The sequence below is a fragment of the Anomaloglossus baeobatrachus genome, chromosome 1 (genome assembly GCF_048569485.1).
Source record: "Anomaloglossus baeobatrachus isolate aAnoBae1 chromosome 1, aAnoBae1.hap1, whole genome shotgun sequence".
NCBI classification, from domain to species: domain Eukaryota; kingdom Metazoa; phylum Chordata; class Amphibia; order Anura; family Aromobatidae; genus Anomaloglossus; species Anomaloglossus baeobatrachus.
This window is the reverse complement of record NC_134353.1, coordinates 787,617,604-787,638,866: the sequence shown is the minus strand read 5'-3', so window position 1 is coordinate 787,638,866 and position 21,263 is coordinate 787,617,604. Positions and strand designations below refer to the sequence as shown.

Sequence of the window (21,263 nt, the reverse complement as noted above, 5' to 3'; positions counted from 1 at the left end):
AGTTTCCATCTACTCTGTATAAAGACACATCTGCATGTTTTCCTGACTATCTGGCATGAAATCAAAATAAAACTTTCCCGTTTTAGGTCAATTAGGAATCAAAATTATTTAGATTTGCCAAATGCCAGAATAATGAGAGCGAGAGAGAGAATGTTTTAAGGCATTTTTATTATTTTCTGCAACGTCAAAAGTTTATATACATTTCATTAGTATTTGGTAGCATAGCCCTTACGCTGTATGACTTGGGTGAGAGGTTTTGGACCTCCTTCCACAAGCTTGTCACCATAGTTGGTAGGAATTTGGGCCCATTCCTCCTGACAGAACTGGCATAACTGATCCATGTTTGTAGGTCGCCTTGGTGGCACCGGCCTTTTCAGCTTTGCCCATAAGTTTTCAATATCATTGAGATCAGGGTTTTGTGATGGCCACTCCAAAACATTGACTTATTGACTGTTATCCTTAACCCCTTAGTGACGGAGCTAATTTTCACCTTAATGACCAGACCAAATTTTGCAATTCTGACCAGTGTCACTTCATGAGGTTATAACTCTAGAACGCTTCAACGGATCCCAGTGATTCTGAGATTGTTTTTTCGTGACATATTGGACTTCATGTTAGTACCAAATTTAGGACAATATTTTTTGCGTTTATTTATGGAAAAAAAATTGAATTTTGGCAAAAATTTTGAAAATTTAGCAATTTTCAACTTTTGAATTTTTATACCGTTAAACCAGAGATTTCTGTGACACAAAATAGTTAATAAATAACATTTCCCACTTATCTACTTTACATTAGCACAATTTTGGAAACAATTTTTTTTTTGTTAGGAAGTTAGAAGAGTTCAAAGTTTATCATTTTTACATCAAAATTTACAAAACCATTTTTACATCAAAATTTACAAAACCATTTTTTTAGGGACCACATCACATTTGAAGTGACTTTGAGGGGCCTCGGTGACAGAAAATACCCAAAAGTGACACAATTCTAAAAACTGCACCCCCCAAAGTACTCAAAACCACATTCAAGAAGTTTATTAACCTTTCAGGTGCTTCACATGAACAAAAGCATTGTGGAATGAAAAAAAGCAAAAATTAAATTTTACCTAAAAATGTTGATCTAACCCAAATTTATTCACTTTTAGAAGAAATAACACAACAAAATGGACCCCAAAACTTGTTACCCACTTTCTTATGAACGTGCCAATACCCCACATGTGGTCAGAAACCTCTGTTTGGACAAATTGGGGGGCTCAGAACAGAAGGAGCAATATTTGAATTTTGGAAAGCAAATTTGGCTGAAATAGATTGCGGGCACCATGTTGCATTTACAGGTCCGCTAAGGTACCTAAACAGAAGAAACCCCTCACAAGTGATGCCATTTTGGAAACTAGACCCCTCAAGGCTTCTATCTAGGGGTATAGTGAGCATTTTGGATCCACAGGTACTTCACAGATTTTGTTAACGTTACGTTGTCATATTGAAAATTTTAATAATTTTCTCAAAAATGTTGCTTTATCATCAATTTTTTCACTTTTTCAAGAGGTAATTCCAAAAATTTGACCTCAAGGTTTGTTACCCACTTTTTTATGAGCGCGGTGATACCTCACATGTGGTCTGAAACCTTTGTTTGGACAAATGGGGGGGCTTGGAGCGGAAGGAACAATATTTGAATTTTGGAAAGGAAATTTGGCTGAAAAAGATTGCGGGCACCATGTCGCATTTGGAGGTCCCCTAAGGTACCTAAACAGCAGAAACCCCGCACAAGTGACCCCATTTTGGAAACTAGGCCCCTCAAGGAATTTATCTAGAACTTTGGTGAGTACCCTGAACCCCCAGGTGCTTCACAGAATTTTATAACGTTGAGCCATGAAAGAAAAAAAATAAAATTTTACCACAAAATTGTTATTTCAACCAGGTAGCTTTTTTTTTTTTTTTTTTACAAGAGAAAAAATTCAGCATAACATTTATTGTGCAATTTCTCCTGAGTTTGGCGATACCTTACATGTGGTGGAAATCAACTGTGTGGGCGCATGGCAGGGCTCGGAAGGGAAGGAGTGCCATTTGACTGCAAAATTGGCTGGAATCAATAGCGGACGCCATGTTGCATTTGGAGAGCCCCTGAGGTGCCTATACAGTGAAGCTCCTCAACATGTGGCCCCATTTTGGAAAATAGACCCCAGAAGGAATTTATCTAGATGTATGGTGAGTACCCTGAACCCTCAGGTACTTCACAGAAGTTTAGAATGTTGAGCTGTGAAAATAAAAAAATACATTTTTACCACAAAATTGTTATTTCAACCAGGTAGCTTTTTTTTTACAAGAGTAAAAGGAAAAAATTCAGCATAACATTTATTGTGCAATTTCTTCTGAGTTTGCCGATACCTTATGTGTGGTGGAAATCAACTGTTTGGGTGCACAGCAGGGCTCGGAAGGGAAGGAGCGCCATTTTACTGCAAAATTGGCTGGAATCAATAGCAGACGCCATGTTGCATTTGGAGAGCCCCTGAGGTGCCTAAACAGTGGAGGTCCCCCACAAATGACCCCATTCTGGAAACAAGACACCTCAAGGTTTTTATCCAGGTGTATATTGAGCAGTTTGAATTCAAGAGTACTTCACAGAATTTGATAAGCTTAGGTTGCCATATTGAAAAATTTCATTTTTTTCACAAAATTGTTGCTTCAGCATCAATTTTCTTACTTTTTCAAGAGACAACAACAAACCGTGGACCCAACAGGTTGTTATCCAATGTCTTATGAGCGCAGAGATACCCCACATGTGGCCAAAAACCTCTGTTTGGATAAATGGGACGGCTTGGAATGGAAGGAGCACCATTTGAATTCTGGAAAAGTTGAAATAAATTGCGGGCACCATGTCACATTAGCAGGGCCCCTTGGGTACCTATACAGCAGAAATCCCCCACAAGTGACCCCATTTTGGAAACTGGATTTTATTCAGGAGTATAGTAAGCATTTTGAATCCACAGGTACTTCACAAAAATGTTGCTGTAGCAACAAATGTCTCACTTTTAGGCTATGTGGCCATGATCCAGCGACATGGCGTCTAGTATACAGTGTCAGCCTTCCTGCAGAGATGTGAGTGTTGTCCACGGGAGAACGCAGCTGCCCATGTCCACGATTTGGGTTCAGGCTGCTGTGGAGCTCTATGCTACCTGCAGAGAACACTCATCTCCGCAGCATAAATTGACATGCTGACGCTCAGGAAGCTGCACCACAGGTCGGTTTATGCTGCGGACAAGAGAAGCACAGTGGGCACGGGATTTCTAAAAATCCTTCCACTGTGCTTCTACTGCACAACGCAGCGTTATGGATGCAGGGAAAACACTCTGCGCCCAAAACGTTGCAAACCCCGATTGTGGGCACACAGCCTAAAATGCTACAATGGATGAATGGATAGATGTCAAACAAATATAACATCCCACCCCCTTCATATTCTAAGCTGGCGCCCTTTAGTGCCTTTCATGTGGCACTAAAGGGTGCCTAGCCTTGTATTTAGCCCCCCAAAAAATGAATAATTAAAATAAACGACGTGGGGTCCTCCCTATTTTTGATAGCCAGCTAGGGTAAAGCAGACAGCTGTAGCCTGCAAACCACAGCTGACAGCTTCACCTTGGCTGCTGATCAATTTGGAGGGCTCCCCAGGCGTTTTTTAAAAAAACAAAACAAAACTTGGGGTCCCCCCCAAATTAGATCACCAGCCAAGGTGAAGCGGACAGCTGGGGTCTGGTATTCTCAGGGTGGGAAGAGCCATGGTTATTGGACTCTTCCCAGCCTAAAAATAGCAGGCCGCAGCCGCCCCAGAAGTGGCGCATCCATTAGATGCGCCAATCCTGGCGCTTCGCTCCAGCTCATCCCGCGCCCTGGTGCGGTGGCAAACGGGGTAATATACGGGGTTGATACCAGCTGTAATGTCACCTAGCATCAAGCCCTGGGGTTAGTGATGTCACGGCATCTAAACATTTACCCGACATCACTAACCCAGTCAGTAATAGAAAAAATTAAAGACAAAAAAAAATTTATTTGAAAAAAAAACTCCCCGAAACATTCCTCTTTCACCAATTTATTGAAAATAAATAAATTTCGGTCACTGTAATCCATTTTGGAGGTCCCTCGGCGACTCTGGACCTTCTAGAATATGGGGGGCACGTTCAGGGAACGTATCCCCCATTTTCTGGAAGAGCAAGCTCTCCATGAGCAGTGTGGGTGCAGTAATCTGAGAATACTGCACTCCAACCTAGGGCAGAGTGACCTGCAGTAACCTCATTCCAGAATATGAGGGGCACGCTCACAGAACGTACCCCCCATTTTCTAGGACAGCAGTCTCTCCATGTGAGGAGTGTGGCTGCAGATTACTGCACTCACTCTCCCCCGGTCCACAGTGCAGCAGCGACGTCAGCGTCCCTGCTTGCAGGGATCCAGCTGACAGCCGCTGTCTGCACATGCGCCGCCAGCTTTCAAGAAGGAGGCGGCGTGATCGCTATCTTGCACGCTCGGGAGGGGGGAGGGGGGGGCGGCTCTGGGGAACCGGAGGGGGCTCCGGGGACCAGAGATCTCCGGTGTACCGGAGGAGGGGTCAGGGGGAGGACATTTCCCTCCGATCTGAAATGTTTGATCATTTCAGATCGGAGGGAAATGAATGCAGAGCCGGCGGCGGCGGGAGTTTTCAGCGCGTGTCGGCGCCATCTTGGATTTTCCGGAGGGGGAGGGGGGTGTTGGATAGATTTCTCCGGTACCGGGGGCCTTGGGGGCACTAAGGGCTCATATTTATTTCTCATCTGACATGTTTGATCACGTCAGATGAGAAATAAATCAATTTTACTGCCCATTTTTTTTTTTTTTTTTTTTTTTTTTTTAATGTTGTCGCCGGTATACGGTGTATACCGGCGATCACATTAACGGGGTCCAGAAAAAACACCCCGATTCATAATCTGGGGGGTCTCAGCAACCCCCGGTAGCTGAAACCCCCGAGATTTTTGGTCGCTGGGGGGGCGCTACAGGGTTTTTTTCGGGCCGCCGCTTTAAAGCGGCGGAACAGAATAAGTACCCTGTTTTGCCGCCGCTTTAAGTCGTACGGCCGTCGTTATGAGGTTAAGCCACTTTGTAACCAGTTTGGCAGTATGCTTCGGGTCATTATATATTTGGAAGACCTATTTCCGACTAAGCTTTAAGTTCCTGGCTGATGTCTTGAGATGTTGCTTTAGTGTTGCCACATAATCTTCTTTCCTCATGATGTCATCTATTTTGTGAAGTGCACCAGTCGCTCCTACAGCAAAACAACCCCACAACATGATGCTGCCTCCTTTTGTGTTTCACAGTTGGGATCGTGTTCTTAGGCTTCAAAGTTTCTCCCTTTTTCCTCCAAACATAACGATGGTCATTATAGCCAAACAGTTTAATTTTAGTTTCGCCAGACCACAGGACATGTCTCCAAAATTTAAAGTTTTTGTTCCTTTGTGCATTTGTAAACATTACTTTGGTAGGAAGAAGCCACTACTCCAAAAGAAACATAAAAAAATCCAGAGTGGCCTTTCAGCCCATGTTTATACAGTAGTTCTTTCATTGTGGATAATGACACAATCTTACAGCTTCTGCCAGCATCTTCACAAGGTCTTTTGCTTTTATTCTTGGGTTGATATGCACATGTCTGACCAAAGCACGTTCATCTCTGGTACACAGAACCTGTCTCCTTCCTGAGCGGTATGATGGCTGGCCATTCCCGTCTTATTTGTACTTGCATATAATTGTTTGTACAGATGAAAGAGGCAGCTTCAGGTATCTGGAAATTGCAGCAAGTACACAATTCTCTTCCTGAGATTTTTGCTGAATTCTTTTGACTTTGCCATGATGCTACACAATGAAGCAGTGTGTTTCAGGTGTGCATTAAAATACATCCACAGGTGTGTCTCTAATTAATTAACTCCGATGTTATTAATAAACCTATCAGAAGCTTCCGAAGACATGACCTCATCATATGGGCTGTCCCATATTGTTTAAAGGCATAGTACTTTTAGTGTATGGAAACTTCGACCATAATCAAAATGCCTTACAACAGTCTCTCTCATTCTGGCAAATATAAGTATTTTGGTTCCTAATTGACCAAAAACGGGAAAGGTTCATTCTGATATCATGACATATAGTGAGGAAAAACATGCAGATGTGTCTTTTTAGCTAGTGTATGTAAAGTTCTGGTTTCAGCTGTACATGACTGATGCTTGTGATAAATTTACTGTAGTAAAATGGTAACATGACTACTTATATCACGTAGCTGAAGTGGAGCACAGATTAATCTCCACTAAAAGCGAGATTCTTTATTCAGGAATAGAACAGACATTTATAGGACATTTCATAACTTTCCCAAATTCTTATAAAAAAAAATATTCATCACATAGTGCATTGAACCGCTGTACCCAATTTATTATATATTTTTGGAGTCGGTCCATATTATACTGACTCCACCAAAATGGACACTGACTCCGACTCCACAGCCCTGGTTTATAGATATAGGCGCAATGGTATAAGGCTATGGTGATGCTTGTGGGGTTTGCCCTGACAGGTTTCCTTTTAGAATGTTCATATAGGACTGATTTTCTGCCGCGGATGTGTTCTGCTGGGAATGTGCAGACATCGGTTTGCACTGAAGATTAGGTCGCTTCAGTGTCTTTCTCCTTCAGGTATAAAATGTCACCCTTTACAATGCAGAAAGTGGCATTTGTGTCGGTCTAGCAGGATTTTTCAGTTTTGTTCAAACATACCATGATATGATATAAAAAAAAATGTACATAATCATGTAAAGATGAATTGAGGCATGCACTTTGGTAAGTCACCTGGATGCAATGTCCTCTTTATACATCACAATAAGAGGCACTGAGTATATTCATACTGTATATACAGCTCGTTGTATGCTTTTACTATATACCTCTGTAAAGTCTGCTGCTCAATTTCATTTATATAATTTTTGTCCCAAAATCTTGTCTTTTTGGTCTCCACTGGATACATAGAGCCCTGTGGTTACATTTAGTGTATTATAGCAGGAGCTAAATATTACCACCATGGAAAACAAAAAAAAATAGCGATTGTCATAATCATTCTATAAATGAAGAGGAATTTATTTGTATGTTATGTAGTCCTGTTTTTTATCCCTTTACATTATATCACATAGAAAGGACATTGCTTTAAGGAATCTCTCCAGAAGTTTTCGTCTGAATATTGTCCCAATTCTTTCAGCTTCTACCGGTGCTATTTTTTTTTTGTGCGCACAATCCTGGTACAATAGATGGATTGTAGTCTCTTTTTTAATTGAAGCCAGGAGCACAGGCGGCTTTCATCAGGCTGTAATAGTAGTGTTATACTGTGCTCTGTAATTTACCTGTCTGGCGGCAGCTGCATGTGTGGTAGGTGGCAGTGATGGGAGATAACAGGGCTCTCATCTCCACAGACCGGGGCTCGTACTCCAGTTTTATCCTTGCCGGAGCGCTCTCGACTGGTTCTGGCTCCTCTCGTGTGGGCGCACGGGTACACAGGTTCTGTTTAGCCAACAATACAGGAGAGGAGCGCTGTAAGATTTTTGTTTATTTGCACATGTAGGAGAAGCTGCAGACTCCGTCCGCTTTGTATACTGTCCCTGTGTGTATATTCTGTACCAAGCTATTTACATCATACTTACACACTTTGGCCTCTTTCAGCCGTACATGAAAAAAATGCTACAGTGCATGCATCACTGGGACATCATCTGTCCGTTTTTTTTTCTATCAATATTTTTCACAGATGGATGAAGAAGTCAATAAACTACAAAGCTTCTTCTTCACTATTCAGCATTACACACGTACAAAATACAGATCCCATCTGTGTGCCATACTTGTTTTCCATCCATAGGCTTGTATTGGGCCTTGTCACCCGTACTGCCAGAATAAAAAACACATGTCTGTGTGCTCTGCACGTACACACTGTCTGTGATAAACACGGACATGTGAATATCCCCAAAGGTTATAATGGGTGCAGGCTCTAGCCAACAAAAAAAAATGGATACAACGTGGACATGTCACACAGACTTCTAAATGAGGCCTGTTCTGATTATTCGGGGTGGGGGGTTGGCTGCATTTTTTTTCCTTTTTTTTTTTTTTTTGTTTTTTTTTTTTTTTTTTTTTTTTTAATTTTTATAAAGAAGTCAATTTATTACAGAGTCTTTGGGATTTTACACTTAAAGACCTGTGGGTTAAAAGAATAACCCAAAAGCCAATAGTTCACCGATGTCTTTAAGCACGGCGTGGACTTGAGTTTCCATGAAATCCCGTCCACTTTGCTTTAAAAACTTTTTCTCAGAAAAATGGAGCGTTTATACATTGTGGGAACGTGACCTTCGTATGTAAAAATGCAATGTTATTCTTTTCTTTTAAGATTGTGCAGTTACTGAAAACTAGTGTAATAAGTGGAGTAAAGCATTGGTAAATTTAGCTTAGTCTTTTATGGCAATGAAATGTCACAATTTGAGCATAGATTTTTGCGCAGAGGCAGTGATAAATGTCACCCAGTGTTTCTGGTTGCATTGTGAATAAATGGTAGAAAGACGGATATCTGTAAATCTTGATTTCCTCTCATATATCCATGGGATGCACAGAACAGCTTGTTCATTGTATGACTAGGGAGTAATCACTGAAGGTGCTCCATGTTTGCTGTGCCCCATAATGAGAGGCTATTATTTTCAATACCCTCTTATACAGTGCCATCATATTCCATGGCGTGTCACAGGCATCATCACTGTCCCCATTGGGGCTCACAATCTAAATTCCCTATCAGTATGTTTTTGTTGAGTGGGAGGAGACTTGAGGAAACCCTTACAAGTACGGTGACAACAAACTAAGTTGCTGATGATGTCCTTGGTGGGATTTGAACTTGGGACCTCAGTGCTGCAAGACTGCAGTGCTAACCACTGAGCCACCCTGCTGCTCAAATTTAAAAATGTATGTATCACACATTTACTTCCATTGTAAAAATAATAATTTTGTTTGTTCTTCAATCCACAGGCTTACGCATCTGGGTGTGATGTTGTGATTTTGGGAAGTGATTTTGAGAGGCTACAAGTAATCCCCGGAGTCCAACATGGAAATGTGCTGGTGGGGTGTGTAGACTGTTCTATGCAACAGGGCAGGGTAAGTAATGTAATCTGATGAGGATCATTATCAGGATGGGGTACCTTTTTAGTAGAACATTTCCTCCTCTAAAACCAGGGTGCGGCTTATAGTCTGAAAAATACGGTAATATCATCTTACACATATTAAGCCCGGGTGCACCCATCACTGATTAATATCATGTCACACATCTACTGTCCAGCACAGAGGCCTTTCTCTAACTGCACAACCTATATTTACGAGCTGCAGACACTTTCTTTATCGTTCCTTATGGGAGACCCAAACCATGGGGTGTATGCTACTGCCCCCGGAGGACACACAAAGTTACTACACTCAAAAACGTGTAGCTCCTCCCTCCTAGCATATACACCCCCTGCTAGCCAGATCTAGCCAGTTTTTTGCTTTGTGTCAGGAGGATCACACACACACATGCATTCTCTTTTGATTTTTCATTTTTTCTAAAGATTTGGAAGAAAAGCGGGTCCACTGGACTCCCGGCATGTCCCTTCTCACCCCCCTGGCGGCGGTGCTGGTAAGGTTGACTTCAGGGCAGGAGCCCTTCATGCCGCGCTCCTTCACCATCCCTTAGGGGCTCTGGCTTGAAGTTGGAGCCAACACGGTTCTCACTGCCTTGCAGGAGACCGGCCTCCATCTGCAGCCCTTGTGCAGGACCCTGCTGGAAGGAGCACTGGACCCCCACCCCACCAGGGACTGGGCCCTGCGTCTCAAAGCTAAGTATAGAGACGTTATTCAGAGGGTCCTTCTGCAATGTGGGGCACTTTTTATTGTGGGGGACAGTGATGCTTGATAATGCTGCTTTTACTGTGTTTCCGGCCGGTTCCACGGTTTTTTACTGGGAACCGCGCCGATGATGCCTGATTCTCGGCCGCATGTATAACTCTAGGCCCCGGCTTCAGCCGCGGCCTAGTTTCGTTTTCGTTCCCCTGCATGTCAGTCATGCAGGGGGACACCGCAGAGCCGCCCGCCGGCCGCTCTGCACAGGGGAGGACGCTCCTTTTTGAGGAGATGATTCCCTCCCCTGTACATCTCCTTCGCCCTCCGATTCCCGCTCCTGGGTTAACCCCCGCCCCCCCCCCCTCACTCTGGCGCCATTTTCTCAGCGTCTCAGTACTCTGGTCGGCGCTGGCTGCTCTGCAGTGCAGAGGGAGTGAATCTCTGGCTGGGGGTCCAGGCCTGGAATCCGGAGGGCACTCATATAGTGGCCTGATAAGTCACAACCTCTGGCTGTGCACTTTTATTCACTCTCAGGGCATTCTGAAGGAGTTAATTCTTTATCATATAATCTCCTCCTCAGCAGCATGTCTCACTCTAGCAGCAAAGCTCCAAGGCTGTACACTACATGCTCTGCATGTAACCTCATATTGCCTGAACCGACACACTGTAACGGTTCTTATGTGGTGGATAGTGGCAAGATGCCTCAGCCGGGATTCTCCCCAGGCTGAACCTCTGTCTTGGGTATTCTAGCCATTCTAGACAGAGCCCCCCACCTCTGCAGCATGTCACAGAGTGAGACTGCAGGCTGTTTTTTATTATCCACTGCAGGTAGTCTCGTACGGCCTTACCGAGCTCATAACATGGGAGCTCATTCATGGTCCCTCCAGTCCGGTTTCGGTGGCTGACCCCCGTAGGAATCCTATTCCAGGGGTCGGCTGTCCCGGCATCTGCTGAGCATGCAGCCCCCTTCTCAGGGCGTTTTTCTGCTTCGCTCAGCAAAGCTCACAAGGGACTCTCCTTCTGGACTCAGACCCCGTCCTCCTGACAGGGAGACGCAGGGTCCCCTGTCCTCCCCGTCCCGCAGCTCCGATTACGAGCTGACTCGCTGGACGAGGAGGATGTCTCTACCACGGGCTCGGACGCTACTTGATGTACATTGATCCATCCGTAGGTGGCGCAGATGCGACTGATTGGATTTCGTCCATTATTCTTGTACTGGACCTCCATCCGCCTGATCAGGGAAGTGTTCCCCGCTGGCAGAAATGCATCAGTATGCCTTTAACATGACGAGGAGTGTGTTCTTTAACCACTCCAGTTTTCAGCCCGCCGCGTCCAAGCCCACAGCAGCGGAGTTCTGCTGCCTGTCTCCCCCTCCCATCTGAGGTGGTCTAGGAGTGTACTCATTCGCCAAGGGTAGCCACTCCGGTGTCTAGACTTCAGCCCGGATAGTTGTATCAGTGGCTGACGGCACCTCTATATGGATCCCACGGTACATTAATTTTGTACTGGACCTCAGTCCGCCGGTGTTACCTTATCTAGGTGAACACAACGTGTGTTCCTTAACCTCTCCAGTTTTCAGGCCCCTGTGACCAAGCCCAGGGTCCGCTCTGACAGTCGCTTCCCATGAAGCGTGATTCTGAGGACTGGATTTCCCCTGTCCACCAATGGTGGTCAAGTAGTGGGCTCATTCACCTTAGGTGGCTCAGCCCGGGCCGTTATGTCAGTGGCTGATGGCTCCTCACTTACGGTTCTGCGGTCCGCCCGGTTGTCCTTTGGGCCAAGGGGGACGGCAGGAGCTTCGTTCTCCTCAGCTTACAGCAGTGCGGTTTTTTTGTACCTTCTCTGCTTCTCTGGAGGAGATGCATTCTCTCACAGGGACTCTATGCCAAAACGGTTGCCTGAACTTCCAGACTCAGTTCTCTCATCCTATACCAGATCTGCCATGCTGGACGCCGCACGGCGGTGATCTGGGCTACCTTCCTCGCTATCCGCAAGCTCCTGTGGCTTCGGATTTGGAAGGCAGATGCCTCTATGGAGGTTCCCTGCTGGGCTCCCCCTTGGTGGGACCAGTTTCCTCGGAACCAACTGAGTGAAATTAAGGAAGCTCTTGGCGGGGAGTATTCTTCCTTGCCACAAACCTAAATCAGGGAACCTGTCCAGGACAGGAATCAGTTGAGGTTTCGGTGGTTTCCGTTCCTCCATCTGGTCGTCCTCTAGCTCAGCCTAGGTTCATAGAACCAAATAGCTCGAAGCTGCGTCTTCAGAAGGCCGCAGGAGATGCTGTCACTGAGTCAGCTTCCTCCGAGCTATTTAGCCACGCCAACAACCTTCTTGGTCGGTGGCAGGCTCTCTCCACGTGGCGACGTAGGGTTCTAACACGTCTCCGTTCAGTGGGGGCGAGATTATATCTCCCTTGGCTACAGGATGGACTTCTGTCCACCCGCCAAACAGATTTTCTCTGTCATCTCCTCCCTGCTCCAAGGCCGCCGCCTTCTCACAGGCCGTGGCATTTCTGGCAGGCCAATGGAGTAATGTACCGGTTCCCGTCTGGGAACGGTTCTGAGATTTTTGCTTAAATCTATTCCTAGTCCCCGAAGAGGGCGGTGCCTTCCGACCTGGATCTTTAGCTTTTCAAGCATAGCCAGGTGTGGCGTTTTCACATTGAGTCTTGGTTTTGTTCCGTGTGTTTTTTTCACCGGATCAATCAAGACCCCAAGGAGATTCCCTAGCGACCATCGGCATCAGAGATGCCTATCGGCAGGAGTCAATCGCAGTTTCACACCAGCGTTGACTACGTTTTGACAATCGGAGTGGTCCAATCGTGGCTCTTCCCTTGGGGTTAGCCAAGGCCCCTCGAGTATTCTCATTGGGGCAGCTGTGATCAGGGTCCTGCCCCCCAAGGGGTTGGCAGTGATTTTTAGCCCTGGACGGCCTTCTTGTCGGGGTTTCATCCAGTGCTGACTCTTAGCAGAGTGCTTCGCTCACTCTCGCCACTCTGACCTATCGGGTGGCTTGTCTTCTGTCCAAGTCCACTCTGACTTCGAACCAGAGGTTCTCAGGGCGTCAATGGAAGCGGTTCCTTGCCCAGTTTTTCCTGCGTCCTCTGAGACTGGATGTTTTCCGCTGTACAAGCGAACTCACTCCTCCCACGGGGTGGTGGCTTCGCCACTGACCAGGGGCTCGTTTCAGTGGTGGCTTCGGCCACTCTGTCTCAGGGGCGCTCCTTTTCTGGCCCGTTCCGGGTGATCCTCACCAGGATAGCCTATCCGCCTTGGGAGCGGTATATCTCCACGTGGAGCGCAGGGCGCTTGGACTCTGTCCGAATCAGCCCTCTGGATCAATGTGCTGGAATTCAGGGCTGTATTTCTTGCTCTCTAAGCCTTCACCATCTGTGGGCGGCTAGGCGCATTCGAGTCCAGTCGGACAACGTGACAGCGTTTTCCTACACCAGCTTCCAGGGCGGGACACTCAGCCGCCTGACAATCATGGCGGCTCAACATCCTTCAGTGGACAAGGGACTCCTAGTCCACCGTATCCGCAGTCCACATCCTAGATGTGAAAACTACGAGGCAGGCTATTTCAGCTGTCCTACCGTGGTCCACAATCCTCAGGTTTTGCGGTAGACACACTGGTTCATGTTTGATCCCAGCTTTGTCTCTTTACGAATTTCACCCTCTACCTCTTGTCCAGAGTCCTGCGCAAGATCGGTAAAGGGGGCCGTCGGGTCATTCTTCCAGACTGACCTAAGCAGGCTTCGTACTCTGACCTGCTCCTTCTGTCCGTTGGGTTGCCTTCGCATCTTCCGGACCGTTCAGACCTTTTCTCAAGAGGTCCGTTTTTTCCCCGTCAGAATTCTGGATTCTCAGATTGACGGCATAGCTCTTGAGTCCTGGATCTTAGCGACTTCTGATATCCTTCCTGAAGTCATCTCCACTTTGACTCGAGCTCCAAAGTGTCCTTTGACCTTTTTTTGGCCTTGCCGACCCTCCTGTCCCTTCCACAGTCCGGTCTACAGCTAGGACTATCCCTCATTAAGGGACAGGTCTCGGCTCTGTCAGTATGTGCCAGCGGCGTATCGTCCGGCTGGCTCCGGTGCGCTCCTTTAAGGGCGCATCTCACATCATTCCGCCTTCCGGCGGCCTATGGAGACCTCGGACCTTAATCCGGTCCTCACGGTTCCCGGAAACCCCCCTTTGCGCCGTCTTCGGGAGGTTTCTTTGTTGTCTTTCACAGAAAGTAGTCTTTCTAGTGGCTATAATTTCCCGCCATAGAGTTCTGGCTGCGCTCCCTCGGAGTCACCCCCTTTTTTGCTCTTTTGCATCAAGACAAGGTGGTCTTCATCCGACTCCGGACTTTTTCCCTAAGGCGGTTACTGCTTCCACCTTATCCGAGGCAATTTTCCTGCCTTCCTTTTGTCCGGCTCCTGTTCATCGCTTGAGGAAGCGTTGCATATCCTAGATCTGGTGCGGGCGCTCCGGATCTACGTGTCTCGCACCGCCGTTATTAGGCGGTGCACCTCACTGGTGCTGACTGTTCGTCAGCGTAGCGGTCTCTCGGCATCTAAGCCGACCCTGATCGTTGGCTTAGGTCAGCCATTTCTGAGACTTACAAGTGTACTCAAGTGCCTTCCCCACCGGGGATCAGAGCACATTTGGTCAGACTTGTCGGCGCCTTTTTTTCTTGGGCTTCAGGCACCAGGTTACGGCTCAGTAGGTCTGTCAGTCTGCAGCTCGAATTTGTCTGCATACTTTTTCGAAGCACTACCCAAGGCATGCTCATGCTCTGGCAGACGTGGGCTCGGCAGACGCATTTTTCCAGCGTCTGTCGCCCATTTGTGAAGTTAGGTTTGCCTGCTTCTCAATTGTCTGTTTATTCCCACCCATGGACTGCTTTTGAACGTCCCATGGTTTGGGTCTCCCATAAGGAACGATAAAGAAAAAGAGAATTTTGTTTACTTACCGTAAATTCTTTTTCTTATAGTTCCGTCATGGGAGACCCAGCACCCTCCCTATTGCCTATATGGCAGGTTTCCTGTTCCGTGTGTCTTCACCGGCTGTTATTGTTGTAGACTGAGGTTCCGGTTCCTCCGGATTTTACGCTATCTCTTCTTGTGGGTGGATGTCCTCCTTCAGCTTTTGCACTAAACTGGCTAGATCTGGCTAGCAGGGGGTGTATATGCTAGGAGGGAGGAGCTACACGTTTTTGAGTGTAGTAACTTTGTGTGTCCTCCGGGGGCAGTAGCATACACCCCATGGTTTGGGTCTCCCATGACGGAACTATAAGAAAAAGAATTTACGGTAAGTAAACAAAATTCTCTTTTTTTTTTTTCCTTTGGGAATTCGGGCTTGTCCTTCATGCGTGCAAGACATATTTGCTACTTGCTGCCTCTGCTGTCTTAGGCTGTATGCGCACGTGTGCGTATTACATGCAGTTACGCTGCGATCTGCAGCGTAACTGCATGCGTCCTGCGTCCCCTGCACAGTCTATGGAGATTGTGCAGGAGCCGTGCGCACGTGGCATATTAGAACGCAGCGATTCGGCTGCTGCCAGAATCGCTGCGTTCTAAGAAGTGACATGTCACTTCTTCCGTGCGGTTTGCATGCTGTCTATAGGGAGAGGCAGCATGCAGAGCGCACGTTCTCTGCCGGCACCATGCGCTTCAGAACGGAGCTTTTCAGCTGCGCTCTGAAGCGCACCTTTTAGGTGCAGTGCAGAGCGCACACGTGTGCCCATAGCCTTATACTAGTTTTTTTTTTTCTTTTCATCTGTTTTTATGGGCAACTAAACCTCTTTTTTTTCCCTAGGTTACCTAAAAGGTGTCCTAAAGGGGCCTCGTGCACACATTGAGTGTTTTGTGCATTTTTAACCTCAGTGAAGACAGATTGTTAAATTACTGAGATCGGAAGTGTTAGGCCCTGTGCGCACTTGCCGTTTTTTGCTGCATGTTATGTTCATAAGATCTCTGCAGTGATTCACCAGCAATATGCGGATTTTGACAGCTGCATGTTTTGCTGCGGGATTCCCGCAGCAAAAACAATTGCATGTCACTTCTTTTCCACACGTCACTGCGGCATTACACTCCATTGTCTGCAATGTAATCGGGAAATCCCGCAGGAAATAACGCAGGCCGCAAATTCTGTGCGGTTCATTGCGTTTTCCTACGTTATTCCCTCCGGTATTTCGCGGTTTCAGGACATAATGTTCATCCACTGCCTGCGGTTTACAGGGAAGTGATGTCATTATGACAGGAAGAGGAAGCGGAGCAGAGAGAGTAAACACACACATATCAGACACAGACATAGAACATACACATTGCACTCAACACAGACACAGACATATAGAATACAAATGGAAATCAAACGGACATATAAAAATAAAAAAAACGTGGGCTCCGCCGTATTTTTACCGTACAGCCGAGGTAAGCACACAGCGGCGGCCCGGTATTGTCAGGCTGGGGACTGCGAGGGGCAGGATTAATGCCCCCCCCCCACCCCCCCGCAGCCGAAAATATCAGCCACAGCTGCCCTGGGACTGTTGCATCCATTATGCGACACTCCCGGAGTGTCCCGGCCCTTCCTGTTGCCGTGATGCGGTGGCAATCAGGGTAATAATGAGTTAATTGCAGCGCATCGCCGCCACTAAGTCCAGGCTTTAATCATGTCAGCGTCTATGAGACAGCTTTCATGGTTAACCTGTAAGTAAAGTGAATAAGCACACACCACGAAAAATCCTTTATTTTAAATAAAACACAAAAAAGCCTCCTCTTTCACCACTTTATAACCCCCCCAACCCCCCCAAACACACAGCTCCAACTTAATCCACAGAGGTCCCACGTCGCTTGCATCCAGCCTCGACTGACACTACAGAATGCAGCCTCGTAACGAGCCTGCAGAGAGGTAACCACAGGTCATTTCCCACGGCCGGTAATGTGAACACACTACCACTCGGGAGAACTGCAGCGTGTCGATTGTTGATTGATCTGTTATCTGTCTATCTATCTATCTATCTATCTATCCCTCTATCTATCTATTCTTCTATCTGTCTAATTATCTATCTATCTATCTCAGAAGGAAATATTTTTTTTTTTGTCTGTGCTTTATTGCATTGAATGCATTAAAACACATGTACCAACCCGCGGTAAAACCGCTGCAAACCGCATGCGGTTTTCGGGTGCGGTTTGCCACGTTTTTTACCGCGGGTGCAGTTATCTTTCAGACCCTGAAAATTCCATTTTCCAGTGCGCTCAGGGCCTTAGATTATTTGTAGAGGAGAGGTTGGCGGGAAGAGAAATTTTCTGCACCAAAAAAAAGCATCTTGTGGCAGAAATACACATGCGTTTGTTAGTGTGTTTTCAGTGCATTTTTTTTCTATGAGGTTTTTTTTTGTGTGTGTGTATGAAATCAATGGCTGGTAGGACTGAAAAACACAGGAAAAATATGCACCAACAATTCACATGCTGCAGCCAAAACTGCAGGGGGAAAAAGAAAAATGTGCGTACAGCACTTCAGAATTCTCATTGACTTTGATGACATAAGGATAGACATGCAGGTTTGTTGAACAATCTGCATGATAAACTTCACAAATCTGCATGAAAAAAACTCAGCATGTGCACACAGACTTTAGTGAAACATGGCAAAGCTGCTTTTTTCATTAAACCGCTGAATAAAACACGATCAAAAATACAAATGTTAATAAAAAGGGTATCTCTAAAACTAACGTCTTGCAAAATAACAAGCGGCCAAATGCCTTTATCAGTAGAAAAATAAAAGTTATAGCTCTCAGAATATGACGATGCAAAAACAATTTTTTTTATAACAGGTTTTATTGTGCAAAACATAAAAAAATCTAAATCTGATATCGCTGTTTATCATACTGACCTGAAGACTAAAGCGGTCTTGTCACTTTTACCTGAATTGCTGTTTTATGTTCATTGTGCATACTAAAAATCGGAATAGAAAGTGATAAAAAAAACATGTGCCTGAAGAAACTGCAACTCATGTCACATAAACAAACCCTTACATGACTGTTTCGGCAGAAATACAGAAAAATCCAGGAAAAAAAAGCTCTCAAAATATGGCGATGCAAAACATTTTTTCCTTATTGGCCCTTTTGAAAGTTGAAAAGTTGAGGCTTCATTAACATTTTAGTGAAAAAATGTAATTTATTCTTTCTTCACCACCCAATGGTATACAATTTTGTGACACACCTGTCATGTCACTGTGCTCACTGCACCCCTAGTTGAATTCATTGAGGAGTGCAGTTTGTAAAATGGAATCACTTGTGGGGGGATTTCTGCTTTTCTGGCATGTCGGGAAAATGGACCTTGCAATTTCTCATATTACCCTTTTTGAAAATTGGTAATTTTTTAATTTTCACAGATGTTATGCAGTTAAATGAATCACATGAGGGCTAAAATTGCTCACTACACCTGTAAATGAATTCCTTGAGAGGTGTAGTTTATAGCATGTGTTCACTTGTGGGGGTTTCTGCTGTTTTGGCATATCAGGGGCTCTTCAGTTGTGATTATTCCAGTAAAAATGGCGCTCCAGAATTCAAGTAGCGCTTCTTCCCAACCGAGCCCTCCCATGCACCCAAACAGTAGTTTTCCACCACATTTGGGGTATCCGTGTACTCAGGAGAGATTGCACAGCAGACTGTATGGTCCATGATCTCCTGTTACCCTTGTGAAAATGAAAAAATTGGGGTTAAGTCAACATTTGTGAGAGAAAATTATTCTTCATTTTCACGGGCCAATGTTATTAAATTTTATGAAGCACCTGCTCTAGATAAATTCCTTGGTGTAATTTCTAAAATAGGGTGACATTGTGGGGAGTTTCCTCTGTTTAGGCACCTCTGGGGCTTTCTGAACACAACATGGCGTCCCCTATCTATTTTAGCCAATTCGTTCCAAAATTCAAATTGCCCTTCTGCCCTTCCACGCTCTACTGTGTGCTGAAGCAGTAGTTTTCCACCACATATGTGGTGTTATTGTACTCTGGAGAAATTGCGTAACAAATTGTACAGTGTATTTTCTCCTGTTACACTTGTGAAATTGAAAAATTTGAGGCTAAAGCAATATTTTTGTGAGAAAAAGAAAAGTAAATTTTTTATTTCTTCCTTCCAGTTCCTGTAACGCACCAAAAGGTTAAGATACTTCTTGATTATATTTTTGAGCACTTTGAGGGGTGTAGCTTTTAAAATGGTGTAAGTTTTAGGAATTTTCTGTCACATGGGCCCTTTTAAAGTACAGTAAGTTCAAATGGAATGTAGTCCCTAAAAATCAGAGATCCACCCACGACTGTTATCTAGTTAGATCGCGCTGTCAAACACTGACAGCATGACCTAATGCGCTCTTGTGGGGATCTCTCTGTTCCCTGTCGCCATTGGCGCTCCCGTGATGCGATCACATGGCGCCAATGCTGAAGTATCACTCTGAACAGCAGAAGTGATCGTATAGTGAAGGCATAAAGTCCCATAAAGGAACTAGTAAAATCGGTTAAAGAAATTTTTTTTTTTTTTAACAATATGAAATACCGTATTTTTCGCTTTATAAGACGCACTTTTCCTCCCAAAAATTTGGGAGGAAAATGGGGGGTGCGTCTTATAAAGCGGTACCTGGGGGGGTCCTGTCTGAGGCGGCCGGGTGCCTGTGGCTGCATGCAAACGGCCGGGTACCTGTGCTTGCGTGCGGTGGCAGCCGGGTACCCGCGGCTGTGTGTGGGCGGCAGCCGGGTGATGTGTGGGGTTGGCAGCCGGGTACCTGTGCTTGCATGCGGTGGCAGCCGGGTACCCATGGCTGTGTGGGCGGCAGCCGGGTGCTGTGTGCGAGCGGCAGTCGGGTGCCCATGCGGGCGGCAGCCGGCTGCCGTCCGCACACAGCACCCGGCTGCCGCCCACACATAGCCATGGGTACCCGGATGCCACCACACGCAAGCACAGGTACCCGGCCGCTTGCACGCAGGGTGGGCGGGCAGCCTGCTGGCTTCCACTCTGTGCGTGCGGGACGGGCGGCTGTGCAGCATGTTACCAGTTGTCCGCGGTCCCACTTTCAAATGATGGCACCGGTGGAGCTCTTGGATGAGAGCTCCATCTGCGCATGCGTCGCTCCAGGCGCCATTACTTGAATCGGGACCGCGGACACACTGGGAAAACACTGCATCCGTCTGCTCCACCACTGAGCAGTCCCCGCCGCTGCCACCACTGAGCAGTCCCCGCCGCTGCCACCACTGAGCAGTCGCCGCCGCTGCCACCACTGAGCAGTCGCCGCCGCTGCCACCACTGAGCAGTCGCCGCCGCTGCCACCACTGAGCAGTCGCCGCCGCTGCCACCACTGAGCAGTCGCCGCCGCTGCCACCACTGAGCAGTCGCCGCCACTCCCACCACTGAGCCGTTGCCGCCGCCGCTGCCACCACTGAACCGGGACCGCGGACACTCACTGCACCAGCCTGCTGCACGGCTCACCCGCCACGGCTGCTGCCGCCACCACGGACCCCACGGTTCCTACCACCGCGGACGCCACGGCACCTGCAACCACGGACCCCGCTGCCACTGACCTGCCGCGCCTGCCAGCACAACCTGTGCCTCCTGTGACCCCGCTTCACCACCACTGGTGCCCCCCTCCGGTAAGAGAACACCGGCGTATAAGACGGACCCCATTTTTCTTTTTTTACCTTTTTTTATGTCTAAGTTTGGGGTGCGTCTTATATTCCGGTGCGTCTTATAAAGCGAAAAATACGGTAAATTAAAAGAATAAAATAAAAGCTCAAATCCCCCCCTGCCGCTTTTTGCCCCATTAAACATGAAATAATAATAATAATAATGATAATAATAATAATAAAAAAAAAAAATAAACATATTTGGAATCATTGGCTTCAAAATATAAATAAAATCAGATAATTTGATCAATGAAGGGCTTAGCGAGGAAAAAAAAGCAAAATGCCAGAATTACATTTTTTTTAGTCAGCACAACGTTGCATTAAAATGCAATAACAGTTGATCAAAATATATCTACCTCAATATTTTATAATTAGAAAGGTCATCTCAAGACGAAAACAATAAACAGTCACTGAGGCCCAGATCCCGAAATGTGAGAATTCTGCGGGTCTTGGAAAATGGTGAAAAAAAGCGCAATTTTTTTTTTTACACCAACACTTATATAGAAGATAAGCGTAAAACTAAAATACATCTATCTACATGTCTATCTATATCTATCTACAAACTCGTACTGATCTGGAGAATGATGTTGCCAGGTCAGTTTTACCATATAGTGAACATGGTAAATAAAAAAAATAAATAAACGTGCAATTGCACTTTGTTTTTTGCAATTTCACCGCACCTGGAATTATTTTCCTGTTTTCCAGTACAATATAGGTCAAAATGAATGGTG

The 21,263-nt window shown here is 46.1% G+C and overlaps 1 protein-coding gene across 2 annotated transcripts in view; it reads left to right on the top strand.

The window, feature by feature from the left end:
- DMXL1 (Dmx like 1) overlaps nucleotides 1-21,263 on the top strand; it is a 330,551-nt gene that overhangs the window by 38,146 nt on the left and 271,142 nt on the right. For both annotated transcript variants that reach the window (XM_075324980.1, XM_075324981.1), the window contains exon 2: nucleotides 9,038-9,163. In XM_075324980.1, coding sequence (XP_075181095.1) covers nucleotides 9,038-9,163 — 126 coding nt within the window. The remainder of the gene's footprint in view (nucleotides 1-9,037; nucleotides 9,164-21,263) is intronic.